The 16955-nt window shown below is 40.6% G+C and overlaps 1 protein-coding gene across 1 annotated transcript in view; it reads right to left on the bottom strand.

The window, feature by feature from the left end:
* The window catches only part of PDE11A (phosphodiesterase 11A), a 447087-nt gene that overhangs the window by 19114 nt on the left and 411018 nt on the right, over nt 1-16955 (bottom strand). Inside the window, exon 19 of the mRNA XM_007190409.2 lies at nt 9790-9873. Within this exon, the coding sequence (XP_007190471.1) occupies nt 9790-9873 (84 nt within the window). The remainder of the gene's footprint in view (nt 1-9789; nt 9874-16955) is intronic.

Raw genomic sequence — 16955 nt, forward strand, 5'->3', positions numbered from 1 at the left:
TCAGAATGAAGCATTTTCTTCCTTCACAGTGTTAGGGTAAAATTACATTGTGTATGTAAAAGCGCTTTGTAAACTTTAAAATTTAAGCCCTATCCAGTGGCCACTATAGTCAGTATTCAATAAATGTCTGCTTATTGAAAAAGTATGCATAAGGATACCTTTGTATTCTTATGGGCTTTAATATTGAACTTCTTTTCCAAAAACTCAGTCGGATACAAGTCTTTAACTTCGTTTTAGACTCTGGCTACCAGACTCAACAGCTGGGCTGCCATGTTCATCGTACATGAGGTTGAGAGTCTGGCTCCCTCTGACCACGTCTGCTTGCTACGATGGGGCCATGTGCCTTGAGTGATTTATTTAATACTTTTACGGCTGCAGCTCTGATAACGAAATATAAGAATAGTGAGAGCTGAGGATCCAGATATTGCCTCCTTGAATTCTCTTAGGAGACATTTTGAATAATACAGAGGATTCTGTTTGGCAATAGCGTAATAAGAATGCTTTATGTTTATCTCATGCCTCACTTCCCAGCAGCAAAAACAATGCTGATCCTTCAAATGAACTTTAAGTTGCAGAGATTTTGGAGAGGCACTTAGAATGCAAAAAACAGTCTTTAAAAGAGGACTTGATTCATTTCCTAGCGAAAAATGCAAGTTTTCTTCTCTTTCTCCCTCTTTCCCTCCCTCCTTCCCTCCCTTCCTCCCTCCCTTCCTTCCTTCCTCTTTTCTCTCTCCCTTCTGCCCTCCCGCCATTCCTCACTCACTCTCTCCCTCCTTCCCTCCCTTCCTTTCTTCCTTCTTTCCTTTTTCTTCTTTAGAGAGTCACAGAAGAGAGGGCCATGAAGAAGACGTAAATCCACGTTTAAAATAGGCTTTCTTGGGGAACTGGAAAGTAACTTAAGTAAAGACGACATTCCAAGCCTTGTATGGGCTTGCGGTTAAGTGATTTTTAGCTTCGTGATTTCAAAGCATAAACACTTTTAAAAAGAGTTATTTATGCTGGTCAGCTGGATAGGGAGAAGTAGATCTTATCTTAAATTCTACCCTCAAAAGCCTTATTAGGGGACTTCCCTGGTGGCGCAGTGGTTAAGAATCTGCCTGCCAGTGCAGGGGACACGGGTTCGAGCCCTGGTCCGGGAAGATCCCACATGCTGCGGAGCAACTGAGCCTGTGCGCCACAACTACTGAGCCTGCGCACTAGAGCCCGTGAGCCACAACTACTGAAGCCCATGTGCTGCAACTACTGAGCCCACGTGATGCATCTACTGAAGCCTGCGTGCTTAGAGCCTGTGCTCCGCAACAAAAGAAGCCACCGCAAAGAGAAGCCAGCGCAGCACAGCGAAAGAACAGACCCTGCTCGCCGCAACTAGAGAAAGCCCGCGCGCAGCAACGAAGACCCAACGTGCCCCCCCCCAAAAGCCTTATTAGGGAGTATATTGTAACTTTTTTTTACCTGATTCCAGCATTTTAATATAGATTCATGATGGCAGTTTTGAGCTCATAAAATGCATATGAATAGAAATTAAGTCCTACTGTATAAAGAACAGGTTTTTTAAAGCTGCATGAAATAAATCAAAAGTCCATTTTATTTACAAGAAAACGTACACAGAGCTGGTTGCTTTATCAAGTCAAAGTCATTTTTTGGAGGTGGAAAACTTTCTCCAAATCAAACAGCCTGGCATGTCAGGTATTCAGGAAGAACTCTGAGATGTAGCCAAGGGTGTGAAATGCCTTCACCAGCCACGTACCATGCTTGATGCAGGAAGCGACCTGAACTTTAATGTTCTTCTCTTAATGAGCCCTCTGGGCTATTCAGCACTTCACCCTACAGAGCACATTGTTATTTCGTGTTTGTATTGATAACTGTTAGGCACTGAAGGATCTGAAAAGTCTTCTAAGTCAAAGGACAATTATATTTAAATCATGATAATTTAGTGTTTTATATAATATATAATATTTCTTGAAATCTGTGTATATGTGCTAGCTCTCCCTATCAACTTGAATATTAAAATAATCTGAAGACTATATTTTCTGCCAATGCTGGAAAAAAGAAAATTTCATGTATTTCCTAGTTGAAAAAGTCAAAGCCCTGAAAAATTCATGGCTATAAACTGGTCTTTTTATGCTAGAATTAAGGACCAATTCAACCATGATGAGAACTAAACCACTTTCTAAGAAGATATCATAGGCCATATACTTCAGATTATGGGCAGGAATATAACAGTGCACACTCTGATGAAAGGTTTTATATATTTACAGATGATAATTTAAAATGACATTATAACCCTACTTCGTACAGTCCACTGCTTATTAATTCTGCGTCCTGTGTCTCATCATTCACTCTTCTGTTTCTTCACTCGTTTATTCAACAAACATCAGTTTGAATATACTTAGGCACCATTCTGGGTACCAAGAATATGATGGTCCCAAGAAACTAGTCTAACAGGGAAGAAAGACAGAAAAGACAGACAGACAGAAAGATGACCACAATACAGAGTGTTGCGTGTGGTTATGAAGAGATAGGTAGAGTAGAAATGCTGAGGGGGAGTAAAGGTTTTACAGAGGAGGTGACAGTTTGAGCTGCCCTCTTCCAGGCAGAAAGAAGAGGGAGGGACGTATAAGCAAAGGCAAAATGGACAAAAGGGTTCGTGAGTCCTGTGCTTTGGAGCAAATGGTGCATGGGTAACAGGAGATGAGGCCAAGAGGCAGGGGGCCTCAGAATGAGAGGGCTAACCCCAGGAATCTGTAAGGTATCTTATAGATTGTGGTAGTAACCTGAGGTTTTTAAGCAGGAGGATACCATGATCTGGTATTTTTTTAAAAAGGAAGATCATTTTGGCAAAAGTTTGGAAGACAGGGTATAAACTACATAAAACTGACACTTTTGAATGTTTATATTTCTCTTCCATTTGTATTTGACTAATAGTACATAGAAAATTTTGAACAGGTTTTACTATCAGCACTCAGATTTGGGTATAGCATATGTAACAAGGACAATAATTTGAAAATATTAAACCAATGTATTTTCATTCTGCTTGAATCGTGATGCCCGTGGCTTCCCACCCATTAGCTCAGTAGGCTTTCCTCCCCCAGGCAAGTGGTGGTTCCCAGCTAGAAACAGCGAACTATCATCACATAGCTTTCAGAGAGAATAACTCTCAATGTCAGCTTTGCGTGGTGAGAAAAGGGATTTCTAAATTCCAGAACTCTATCTCTTAGGAACCGAGCCTGGCTAGGTCAAATCATCAAGTCTGAGTACAAAGTTCTGGAGTGGGGAGCACAGAGGAGACTATATAAGGAGAGTTCCCATTAAACTAGGAAAAGGAAATTCAAAAACTTTCCACTCTGGGTGTTAGAGAAAGGGGAGAAGGAGGAGGGAGAGAGAAGAGGAGAGAAAGAGGGAGGAGAGAGAGAGACAGAAAGGGAGTGAGGGGGGGAGAATGAGATCAGAAGTGAGTGTCCTGGCTCTGCGTTCCCTGGGGGTCGAACCCTGGGGGTGAGGGGAAGGCTTGTTTCTTGAATCTCAGAGCCTAATTCAGGAAAATGACAGAACTTTCCTAGAACAAGTTGGCACTACCCAGGCGGCATATTAGAAAGAACCGAGGAAGCTCTTGTGTGGACGGCAGGGTGAAGAGAAAGTAGCTGGGGGTTCATGCATGCCCCGCAGGCTGAGCGATGGCAGAGAACCAGCTGAGCAGGAAGCTGGTGGCGCTTGCCATGGTCTGCATGGACCGGGGTCTGCAGCGGCCACAGCCAGTGGTCAGGCCCTCCACGAAGTGCTCACTGCGCCCACCCCACAGTCCCAGAGGCCAGCTCGGCATCACGCCCAGAGCCTTGACCCCAGAGGCTGCAGGTGCACTCGGTCCCTCTCCCCCCAGTCATGGAACTCTTACAAAGACAGGTGAGCTCTCCTGGCACCTGGATGTCAGCTGGGGAGAAGAAATGGTTCTGACTGGGAACAATTCACATTTTAGTCTTCCCAAAGACTTGTTTTAACCGGAAGGAATTGAGATACTTTAATTTTCAAGTTTAAGTACCAGTCCCTGAACACCCCCCCACCCCCACCTCCGCTGCCCATCACCAGGAAAAGGTGGAGCCAGATAAATATAAATTATAGAGAATATAGGAAGTTATTTTCTTCCCTCTCTCCCCCTTCCTTCCCTCCCTCCCTCCCTCTTTTTCTCCTTCTTCCCTCCCTCCCTTCCTTCCTCCCTCCCTTCCTTCCTTCCTCCCTCCCTCTCTCCTTCCCTCCCTCCCTCCCTTTCTTTCTTTCTTCTTGAGTTTTTCGAGTTATATATGATGTCATTCCATATATGTCCCCCCTTTGTAGGACAAATAAGAAATCAGCTTCAACTATTTCTTTCTCTCATTCACAGGAATACTAAAAGTCGTACAGAAAACATTTACAGGAAACTGATTTGGGTGGTGTCCTACTTTTTTTTAAGTATGGGATGAAATTGTTTCCCTCTCTAACCACATTCCATTCCTTGTAGGTTTTTAAGAGGAGATGATGTTATATTCTAACTAGTCACTCTGTAGCTCACTACTTTTTCTTTTTTGAAAAAAATTGAACACAAGGCATGAGCCATCTGGGGAACATTGAGTTGTTTTTGAAGTACTTTTATTGGTATCCAGAAAAATTGTCTTGGAGTAGCACCTTACTTCCTCTTTTCCAGTTTAGCAATTCTAACTCCCAGTTTCTACAAGTTCAACTATATTTTAAAGATTTTTTTTCCTCCCTTCTTTTCAGAGAGCATATTTAAAAAAAATTTTTTTTAAGTCTTAATTTAATTTGTTCTTCTGTTTTATGTTTTGGTTTTTTGGCCGCAAGGCATGTGGGATCTTAGCTCCCCGACCAGGGATCAAACCCACCCCCCTGCATTGGAAGGTGAAGTCTTAACAACTGGACCGCTGGGGAAGTCCCCAGAGAGCATACTAATACCTGCATCAGGTGGAATGCATTTTCCAAAAAACCATTACAGCTGAAGGCAGAAAAAAAGTCAAAAATCACTGTTATCATAACTTCAGAAGCCCTGCCTGTTGCAGAAACCCCATGACATTTTTATACAGAGGCAACACTCTTGCCGAACTCTTCTTTTTATGGAGAGAGAGAATTATTCCAGCTAGATCCTGTCCAAGTCAAGCCATTTTCATTATCTGTCAAACACTCCAAAATCAAGAGCCAGTTTGGGATGAGCTGAAAATCTGATTATGTTCATAATAAAAATTAAATCCCTCAATCCTTAACAAACAGAAGATTTATAATGATTTATAGTGTATCACTGAAATTCTAGGTGCCCTGAGGTTTGAGTTGAGAATGAAAATAAAGGGCAAAAACTTCGCCTGCTATTGCAAAGAGAGGCTCAGTGTGATGCTACCACATCAGGTTTTCTGTTTATCCCTAAGGCTGGTGCAGCAGTGACTTCAAAGTTTGATGGTGCCTGGGTTTTTTTTTGTTTTTTTTTTTCTTCGTTCTTTCTTTTTGTTTTTTCTTCCTCCAAAGATGTTGAGCAGCAGGCTAATGGATCCCCAGCGGGGCGCAAAGACAGCAGAAAGCACAGGAATCAGATGTCAATGTATTCCTCGGAGATACCCTGCTAAGACAGAGCTAACTAACTAGGGTTTTAGTCTTCTCTTGGGGGAACACGCTTTGATGGTTCCCTGCCCACTCTTGGCTTCCTATATGTTTCCTGATTAAAATGCTGCCACAGATAAATCATGACTTCTGCCTGTTAGGACGATTTTCTATTTTGTTTTTAAGGAAAAGTTTGGAATCATAAGCTTAAAAAGATGAGCAAGTTCTGGAGAATTTTACACTCACATATAAACATATGTATATAAGCATGTCACATCTCCCTCCTATAGAATCATCCATGGATCTGGGACTGGTCTCTGCATGTTCTTTCCCTACCCATTACTTTATTAGATATATCTATATATTTTCTGCCAGTCACTTTCAGTCAATTGCTAGACTGCTTAGGAAACTTCTTATTGAATAGATGTCGGGGGTTTGCGGGGTTCTCCTTGTTTTTCCTCAACACAGGCACAGATTGGAAATCGAAGTTGTCCCAGAGGTAAGAGTTTTGATTGTAAGTGTAATGGGCATCCAAAATGTACCGGTGTACTTTTTGTGGGTTCCCACCTATAAACAGCCCTTCAGGCACCAGAGAGTATTGATAATCTACCCTTTGCTTGGAGGAGAGACAAAACTCAGCAAACTGAAGCGAAAGTGGAAAGAGCTTGATCTACTTTGACCAAGCACAACCCTCTCAAAACCATGAAGTGGAACCGACCTACCCAGTGAAAGTCAAAGAAGTCAAAAAGCTGCACTGAAACCATATCTGCATCTACTGCCCAGCTGCCCCTCCGCCCTCGCCTCCACAAGCCCCGTCCTGTCCCAGGCCGCACCCAGAAGCCTCAGGCACACAGTGCCTTTGTTTGGCCTCTGCCTTTGCTGGACCGCATCTCTCCACACTGCTCCTCCTGCACGGGGGGGTCCTCATCGTGATGTACGTATCGTTTTGCTTCAGGCTCTGCATGAGGCTTCTTGCCACCCAAACCTGCCCCACCTTGGGGTCAGCAGGGCCCTGGCCGTTACAAGGACATCTCTTGGTCTCATAGCTACTGTTCTGTATCCTTTTGCCCTCTGCCCAGACGGACTCAGCAAAGCCACGTTGGATTCTTCTCTTCCGTAATGCAGACTATGTCATCTCTCACAGTCTGGGATTCGTGCCATCTGCATACTTTCCCGTTTGCCTCTATCCTCTCAGACTCCTTATCACTGCACTTTCACATTAAAAACCCCAAACTGACCTCTCAGCAACAACCTGAGTTCCTGCAGACATTTTGACATTTGACCAGTGTCATAGCAGGGACCTTCCTTGCTTCATGAGTCATTTCCTCAAGATTTTGTGTCTTCGCACTCATGGTGATTCCTGCCCACTGACGGATTCCGTTACCTTTCTGGAGCATCAACAGTTAATGTGAGATTAAATAATCTCACATTAACTCTCACAGTTAAATAATAAAAAACACCCAACTGCTTGAGATGGGACAAAATGAGGACCCTCAAGGGCATACTTAAAGTCACTCTGCAAGGTTTCAGTCTGAGGGCTTTTTGAAATGTTGGTTTCAAAATTATATATTATATATATATATATATATATATAAATTATAAAGCATTATAAAGAATTTATAAATGAAATCCATGAGATTAAAAAAATAAGTGATGATAAGGAATTTTTAAAAAGAGCATGATTTTCATGCTGTGTTCACTGGGAAGATCCAGCAGCAGGTATGAATATGAACTTTTATAAACAGCTCCTTCCGCATTCCTCTTTAAATGCCATGACTTTCCCCAGTTAAATAAGAAAAGATTGTGGGACAATATCCAGCAGAGGTAAAGTGAGGCAGTAGAAAGGCCATTACATCAAAACCAAGGCCACAGATGAGTAGGACAAAGCGAATTTGGTGGGAGTGTCACTTAAGCTTTCTATATGTCAATTTCCTGTGGATAAAAATAGCAGGTGTATCTAATGTCACAGATAGGGAGTAAAGTAAAACAGATGTGAAAAATCAGGAATGATAATATGATGGGTTAATATTACTCCTTAAATTCTGGAAGCTGCTATTTTCATTTGAAATTCAAGTAACTTCCTTTTTAACCTGAAGATTTCAAAGTATTTAATGGGAAGTATAAAAGTAAGCCCAAATGATTGTGAACCAGTAATGAAACACTTAAATTAACATGGAAAAGCACACGAGAGTCCTTTCCAGCATTTACTGTAACTGATCACATAGGAACGGTGTGTGGAGTTGGGTTCATTCCAAAGTAGCTTTTCAGACTAATACCAAAAATTTATCAGCCCCACAAATACATGTCTTCATCCTCCTAAGCTTTACCCACGGTAAAAGGAATTTATTAATTGCAAGAATTCATCTCATTTATGGCCTAAGTGTGCACAGGAAAGTGAATAATGTTAAAAAATAATTCAACATGGGTGGTCAAGGTCAATTTAGCAAAGCAAGGTATACCTGATACAACAGCGATGGGCCTTACACGTGGGGACCCAGCTTATCCAGAGACACCAGTGGAGCGAGGATGGGAGACGCAGATGGGAGAAAAGAGAGTTGAGGATCCTCTTACAATATCGTAGACATCATTCTTGATTTTTCATCCAATCTTTCATTATTAAATAAAAGAGCATTATGTCCCACGTATAACTAAAAGAATCTATTCTAGATTCTTTTAAAGCTTTACTTGTCTGATTGTATGCTGTCATGTATTTAATGGATAATATAATACAAATAAGAACTTTTGTTGCTTATAGTCATTAAAAATTACATTTCCATCTTCAAGACAGTATTCTAGCTGTTTTTATTTTTTACTTTTATTTTTTTTAGAGTAATGTGACAGGGCTCAGCAGTCCCTAAAAGTGCTGAAAGCGAAGTGGTAGATAAGCCTAAAACTTAATGGTTGTGAGGTCCTTAAAAAACAATACTGTGTTTTTAATGGAGTTAGACAGAGTGAGAAATGAAGCCGTTTTGCTTTCCCTCCATGTGTTTCTCACTTTGAAGTTAAAAAAGCAGCTCAGTCTGATTGAGGTAGGTAGGGGGTAAAGAACTGGCCAGGTTTTACACATGAAAGCAAATACTTAGAAGCAGAATTAAAAGCCAACGCACACTAAACTGTGAGTGTTAACCCATGTCAGCCCTAATTCTACTCAAAAAGTGGAGTGTGAACATTCAAAGCTGATGACACTAGTCTCCTTGCCAGGAGCAGGGTCCCAAACTCACGCAGCAGGCCTGGAAACAGGGCGTGCACCTTGCTCAGGGTTCAGTGGTTGCCATTTGTCATGCATCTCAGACAGAGGCGGATGTTTAAGATGGAAGGGGCTTTTCAAAACCCTGTGGCCCAGACCATGGGGTCAGGGCAGAAAACCATGTTTCATGGAACTCTCATGTCTAACATGATATTAATAAAAGTAAAAGAAAAACGTAAAAAAAACTGAATGAGATTTCTATGGTCAAATGTTTGAGAAATTCAGAATTAATCAAGGTTAAACGTGTTTCTTTTCCAAAGGACTTCGCCGAGCCTTCAGTATTTTAATGTGCAGGAGAGGTTCCCTAATTATTGGGCCTGAGAGCTTTGTCTGAAAAGTTATGGGTGGATACTTACGTCCCATGGGGCACAGTTTGGGGAATACTGAGATAAAATATTACTATCCTTGGTTTATAGATGAGGGAGGTGAGGCCCAAGGAGAACTCGGGTCTCCGGCCTCTGAGTACCAAATCTTCCCAGGGGACCGATCAGAAATCTAAGAAGAGATAAGCTGCAGGGCTTCCCTGGTGGCGCAGTGATTGAGAGTCTGCCTGACAATGCAGGGGACGCGGGTTCGAGCCCTGGTCTGGGAAGATCCCACATGCCGCGGAGCGACTAGGCCTGTGAGCCACAATTGCTGAGCCTGCGCGTCTGGAGCCTGTGCTCCGCAACAAGAGAGGCCACGACAGTGAGAGGCCCGCGCGCCGCGATGAGGAGTGGCCCCCACTTGCCGCAACTAGAGAAAGCCCTCGCACAGAAACGAAGACCCAACACAGCCATGAATAGATAAATAAATAAATAAATAAAAATAAAATTAAAATCTAAAAAAAAAGGATAAGCTGCAGCCTTTTTTGGCAACACACATACCCTGGAAGCGTGTCCTAAAACTAATACTTCTGAAAGCGCGGTATACACACTCTTCTTTCCTGGCTTGGTCAGGACACACAGACCCTCCCAAGTCATGATTACCTGATACAAGGGCGTACAGATGCTATCGATCCACTCCAATTGCAGCCGAGGCAGCTCGTCCTTCCGGTTCCGATCAAAAATAGCCTAGAATGGGGGAGGAGAACCTTGCTTTATTACACTGGAGTCTTTTACAGGCGCTTTGTCAAACACTTTGCCACAATGATCCCATTTTTACCAACTGAACACTTCACAAACCACAATCAATCTTTACACGTACTTTCTTTTCCTTTATCTATGATGAGAAATAAAGTATTTTCACCTCTTTTTATGAGATTTGTAAATGAATTTATTTGAACTTTATAGCACGCAACTCCTTGGGACCAAAATCTGTCTTCAGTTATAGGTAACTGCCACTAAATCAAGTCATCAGGTCACTGGGAATTGGGTACAAGTCAAAGGAAGGGGAAGTGGTTTTTTTGCTAGAAAAGTAGTGCAGGCTTTTATTTTTATAGCGAGAGAGGGTGGGATAGATTGGAAAAGATCCTTAAAAGCAATTTCATTTTAAATAGAAACTATTTGTATTATTTTTTCAGGGTGGGGACAATTTTGTGTTTCTCAATAAGGTCCTGTTGTGAATAAATTCCTAAATTTTTACCTATCACTGGATGGATGATGGGGGCAGGTACCCATTCTCTCCTCATTCCCAGCCTTTAAACGTTATGATATTATAATGTTCAGAAAATTTAGAGAAAAAGAAGTGACATATTCCGTTGGGCAGACATAAAAAGAAAGACAATCAGTTGGAATTGGATGGCTGAGATAGAGTCCTCGGACAAACACTGCCCGTTCTACGCCAGTGAGACTGTCCCTCCCTTTATTCCTAAGGAGTAAGGCCAGGGTCTAAGAAGCAACCCTGCCCTGCCTATGGTCTTACAGTAGGTTTCGTCTTTCCTCTAAATAAAATGTGGCATCCGCATCATTTTGGCGTTCACACAGGTCGTGAGGGCAGATTCACATCTCCTTGGTTCAGATATGTTGAGAAATCCTGCATCCTTCAGACTTAGGAACGAGGGTGGGAGTGGGTGGGGCCCAAATCACTAGCTGCTGAGGTCACAGAAGATAGAAGGGCGCCGCTGAGGTCACAGAAGATAGAAGGGCGCCGCTGAGGTCACAGAAGATAGAAGGGCGCCGCTGAGGTCACAGAAGATAGAAGGGCGCCGCTGAGGAAAATACCTCCAAATTAGGGAGGAGGTCACCATCTCCTAGGGGCTCTGCTCATCCTTGATTGTAAGGTGAAATGTAAATATCAGAAAGGAGGACTAGGCATTTGGAGAAGACTCTGAAATACGCTGGAGGAAGGGCTGGTTCTTGTGAACTGCCTGAATCTTGGTCCAAAATGTTCCTTTAAAAAATATTACTCTGTTTTATCCTCTCTAGCTCTCATTGTTATCTGAGATTTTTAAATTTATTTAATGACTGTTTCTGGTGCATAGTATATAGTTATGTATTTTTTTTAATTCACTGGTTTAATTCACTGGTATGTTCACAATTAGCTGTGCAACCATTACCACAGTCAATTTTTTTAAAAAATAAATTTATTTATTTATTTATTTATTTTTATTTTTGGCTGTGTTGAGTCTTCATTGCTGCCCGCGGGCTTTCTCTAGTTGCTGCGAGTGGCGGCTGCTCTTCGTTGCGGTGCACGGGCTTCTCATTGCGGTGGCTTCTCTTGTTGTGGAGCACGGGCTCTAGACGCGCGGGCTTCAGTAGTTGTGGCACATGGGCTTAGCTGCTCTGCGGCATGTGAGATCTTCCAGGACCAGGGCTCGAACCTGTGTCCCCTGCATTGGCAGGTGGATTCTTAACCACTGCGCCACCCGGGAAGTCCAACCACAGTCAATTTTAGAACATTTTTATCACCCCAAGGAAAAAAATATCACATATCAATTAGCAGTCACTCTTCATTCTTTCTCAAACCCCCCAAGACATAGGCAGCCACTAATTCACTCTCTATCTCTATGGATTTGCTTATTCTGCACATTTCATGGAATCATATGATATGTGGTATTTTGTGACCAGCTTCTTTCGCCTAGCATAATGTTTTCAAGGTTCACCCGTGTAAGCATGCATCAGCACTTCAATCACTTTTATTGCCAAATGATATTCCCTTGAATCATTACTGTATACCATATTTTATTTATCCACTCATCAGCAGATGGACATTTGGGTTGTTTCGACTTTTTTGGATATTATATATAATGCTACAACAAACATTCAAGTTTTTGTGTGGATGTATGTTTTCATTTTTCTTGGGGCTATACCTAGAGGTAGAATTGCTGGCCACATGGTAACTCTAATGCTTAATGTTTTGAGGAACTGCCAAACTGTTTTCCAAAGCAGCTGCATCATTTAAATTCCCATCAGCAATGTACAAAAAGTTCCAATTTCTCCACATCCTTGCCAACTCTTGTTATTGTCTTTTTGATTATAGTCATCTTAGTGGGTGTGAAGTGGTATATCACTGTGGTTTTGATTTGTATTTCCCTGATGACTAATGATTTTTTTTTTTTATACTGCAGGTTCTTATTAGGCATCAGTTTTATACACATCAGTGTATACATGTCAATCCCAATCGCCCAATTCAGCACACCACCATCCCCACCTCACCGCAGTTTTCCCCCCCTTGGTGTCCATATGTCCATTCTCTACATCTGTGTCTCAACTTCTGCCCTGCAAACTGGCTCATCTGTACCATTTTTCTAGGTTCCACATACATGCGTTAATATACGATATTTGTTTTTCTCTTTCTGACTTACTTCACTCTGTATGACAGTCTCTAGATCCATCCACTTCTCAACAAATGACTCACTTTCGTTCCTTTTTATGGCTGAGTAATATTCCATTGTATATATGTACCACAACTTCTTTATCCATTCGTCTGTTGATGGGCATTTAGGTTGCTTCCATGACCTGGCTATTGTAAATAGTGCTGCAATGAACATTCGGGTGCACGTGTCTTTTTGAATTACGGTTTTCTCTGGGTATATGCCCAGTAGTGGGATTGCTGGGTCATATGGTAATTCTATTTTTAGTTTTTTAAGGAACCTCCATATTGTTCTCCATAGTGGCTGTATCAATTTACATTCCCACCAACAGTGCAAGAGGGTTCCCTTTTCTCCACACCCTCTCCAGCATTTGTTGTTTGTAGATTTTCTGATGATGCCCATTCTAACAGGAGTGAGGTGATACCTCATTGTAGTTTTGATTTGCATTTCTCTAATAATTAGTGATGTTGAGCATCTTTTCATGTGCTTCGTGGCCGTCTGTATGTCTTCTTTGGAGAAATGTCTATTTAGGTCTTCTGCCCATTTTTGGATTGGGGTGTTTGTTTCTTTGATATTGAGCTGAATGAGCTGTTTATATATTTTGGAGATTAATCCTTTGTCCGTTGATTCATTTGCAAATATTTGCAAATATTTTCTCCCATTCTGAGGGTTGTCTTTTCGTCTTGTTTATGGTTTCCTTTGCTGTGCAAAAGCTTTGAAGTTTCATTAGGTCCCACTTGTTTATTTTTGTTTTTATTTCCATTACACTAGGAGGTGGATCAAAAAAGATCTTGCTGTGATTTATGTCAAAGAGTGTTCTTCCTATGTTTTCCTCTAAGAGTTTTATAGTGTCCAGTCTTATATTTAGGTCTCTAATCCATTTTGAGTTTATTTTTGTGTATGGTGTTAGGGAGTATTCTAATTTCATTCTTTTACATGTAGCTGTCCAGTTTTTCCAGCACCACTTATTGAAGAGACTGTCTTTTCTCCATTGTATATCTTTGCCTCCTTTGTCATAGATTAGTTGACCATAGGTGCGTGGGTTAATCTCTGGGCTTTCTATCTTGTTCCATTGATCTATGTTTCTGTTTTTGTGCCAGTACCATATTGTCTTGATTACTGTAGCTTTGTAGTATAGTCTGAAGTCAGGGAGTCTGATTCCTCCAGCTCCATTTTTTTGCCTCAAGACTGCTTTGGCTATTCGGGGTCTTTTGTGTCTCCATACAGATTTTAAGATGATCTGTTCTAGCTCCGTAAAAAATGCCATTGGTAATTTGATAGGGATTGCATTGAATCTGTAGATTGCTTTGGGTAGTATACTCATTTTCACAATGTTGATTCTTCCAATCCAAGAACATGGTATATCTCTCCATCTGTTGGTATCATCTTTAATTTCTTTCATCAGTGTCTTATAGTTTTCTGCATACAGGTCTTTTGTCTCCCTAGGTAGGTTTATTCCTAGGTATTTTATTCTTTTTGTTGCAATGGTAAATGGGAGTGTTTCCATAATTTGTCTTTCAGATTTTTCATCATTAGTGTATAGGAATGCAAGAGATTTCTGTGCATTAATTTTGTATCCTGCAACTTTACCATATTCATTTATTAGCTCTAGCAGTTTTCTGGTGGCAGTTTTAGGATTCTCTATGTATAGTATCATGTCATCTGCAAACAGTGACAGTTTTACTTCTTCTTTTCCAATTTGTATTCCTTTTATTTCTTTTTCTTCTCTGATTGCCGTGGCTAGGACTTCCAGAACTATGTTGAATAATAGTGGTGAGAGTGGACATCCTTGTCTCTCGTTCCTGATCTTAGAGGAAATGCTTTCAGTTTTTCACCATTGAGAATGATGTTTGCTGTGGGTTTGTCATATATGGCCTTTATTATGTTGAGGTAGGTTCCATCTATGCCCACTTTCTGGAGAGTTTTTATCATAAATGGGTGTTGAATTTTGTCAAAAGCTTTTTCTGCATCTATTGAGATGATCATATGGTTTTTATTCTTCAATTTGTTAATATGGTGTATCACCTAGATTGATTTGCGTATATTGAAGAATCCTTGCATCCCTGGGATAAATCCCACTTGATCGTGGTGTATGATCCTTTTAATGTGCTGTTGGATTCTGTTTGCTAGTATTTTGTTGAGGATTTTTGCATCTACATTCATCAGTGATATTGGTCTGTAATTTTCTTTTTTTGTAGTGTCTTTGTCTGGTTTTGGTATCAGGGTGATGGTGGCCTCATAGAATGAGTTTGGGAGTGTTCCTTCCTCTGCAATTTTTTGGAAGAGTTTGAGAAGGATGGGTGTTAGCTCTTCTCTAAATGTTTGATAGAATTCAACTGTGAAGCCATCTGGTCCTGGACTTTTGTTTGTTGGAAGATTTTTAATCACAGTTTCAATTTCATTACTTGTGATTGGTCTGTTCATATTTTCTGTTTCTTCCTGATTCAGTCTTGGAAGGTTATACCTTTCTAAGAATTTGTCCATTTCTTCCAGGTTGTCCATTTTATTGGCATAAAGTTGCTTGTAGTAGTCTCTTAGGATGTTTTGTATTTCTGCGGTGTCTGTTGTAACTTCTTTTTCATTTCTGATTTTATTAATTTGAGTCCTCTCCCTCTTTTTCTTGATGAGTCTGGCTAATGGCTTATCAATTTTGTTTATCTTCTCAAAGAACCAACTTTTAGTTTTATTGATCTTTGCTATTGTTTCCTTTGTTTCTATTTCATTTATTTCTGCTCTGATCTTTATGATTTCTTTCCTTCTGCTAACTTTGGGTTTTGTTTGTTCTTCTTTCTCTAGTTTCTTTAGGTGTAAGGTTAGATTGTTTACTTGAGATTTTTCTTGTTTCTTTAGGTAGGCTTGTATAGCTATAAACTTCCCTCTTAGAACCACTTTTGCTGCATCCCATAGGTTTTGGGTCGTCGTGTTTTCATTGTCATTTGTCTCTAGGTATTTTTTTATTTCCTGTTTGATTTCTTCAGTGATCTCTTGGTTATTTAGTAACGTATTGTTTAGCCTCCATGTGTTTGTCTTTTTTACGTTTTTTTCCCTGTAATTCATTTCTAATCTCATAGCGTTGTGGTCAGAAAAGATGCTTGATATGATTTCAATTTTCTTAAATTTACTGAGGCTTGATTTGTGACCCAAGATGTGATCTATCCTGGAGAATGTTCCGTGCGCACTTGAGAAGAACGTGTAATCTGCCGTTTTTGGATGGAATGTCCTATATATATCAATTAAATCTATCTGGTCTATTGTGTCATTTAAAGCTTCTGTTTCCTTATTTATTTTCATTTTGGATGATCTGTCCATTGGTGTAAGTGAGGTGTTAAAGTCCCCCACTATTATTGTGTTACTGTCGATTTCCTCTTTTATAGCTGTTAGCAGTTGCCTTATGTATTGAGGTGCTCCTATGTTGGGTGCATATATATTTATAATTGTTATATCTTCTTCTTGGATTGATCCCTGGATCATTATGTAGTGTCCTTCCTTGTCTCTTGTAACATTCTTTATTTTAAAGTCTATTTTATCTGATATGAGTACAGCTACTCCAGCTTTCTTTTGATTTCCATTTGCATGGAATATCTTTTTCCATCCCCTCACTTTCAGTCTGTATGTGTCCCTAGGTCTGAAGTGGGTCTCTTGTAGACAGCATATATATGGGTCTTGTTTTTGTATCCATTCAGCCAGTCTATGTCTTTTGGTTGGGGCATTTAATCCATTCATGTTTAAGGTAATTATCGATATGTATGTTCCTATGACCATTTTCTTAATTGTTTTGGGTTTGTTTTTGTAGGTCCTTTTCTTCTCTTGTGTTTCCCACTTAGAGAAGTTCCTTTAGCATTTGCTGTAGAGCTGGTTTGGTGGTGCTGAATTCTCTTAGCTTTTGCTTGTCTGTAAAGCTTTTGATTTCTCCATCAAATCTAAATGAGATCCTTGCTGGGTAGAGTAATCTTGGTTGTAGGTTCTTCCCTTTCATCACTTTAAGTATATCAGGACACTCCCTTCTGGCTTGCAGAGTTTCTGCTGAGAAATCAGCTGTTAACCTTATGGGAGTTCCCTTGTATGTTATTTGTCGTTTTTCCCTTGCTGCTTTCAGTAATTTTTCTTTGTCTTTAATTTTTGCCACTTTGATTACTATGTGTCTCGGCGTGTTTCTCCTTGGGTTTATTCTGTATGGGACTCTCTGCGCTTCCTGGACTTGGGTGGCTATTTCCTTTCCCATGTTAGGGAAGTTTTCGATTATAATCTCTTCAAATATTTTCTCTGGTCCTTTCTCTCTCTCTTCTCCTTCTGGGACCCCTATAATGCGAATGTTGTTGCGTTTAATGTTGTCCCAGAGGTCTCTTAGGCTGTCTTCATTTCTTTTCATTCTTTTTTCTTTAGTCTGTTCCGCAGCAGTGA

This window comes from Balaenoptera acutorostrata, chromosome 8, assembly GCF_949987535.1.
Source record: "Balaenoptera acutorostrata chromosome 8, mBalAcu1.1, whole genome shotgun sequence".
Lineage (NCBI taxonomy): Eukaryota > Metazoa > Chordata > Mammalia > Artiodactyla > Balaenopteridae > Balaenoptera > Balaenoptera acutorostrata.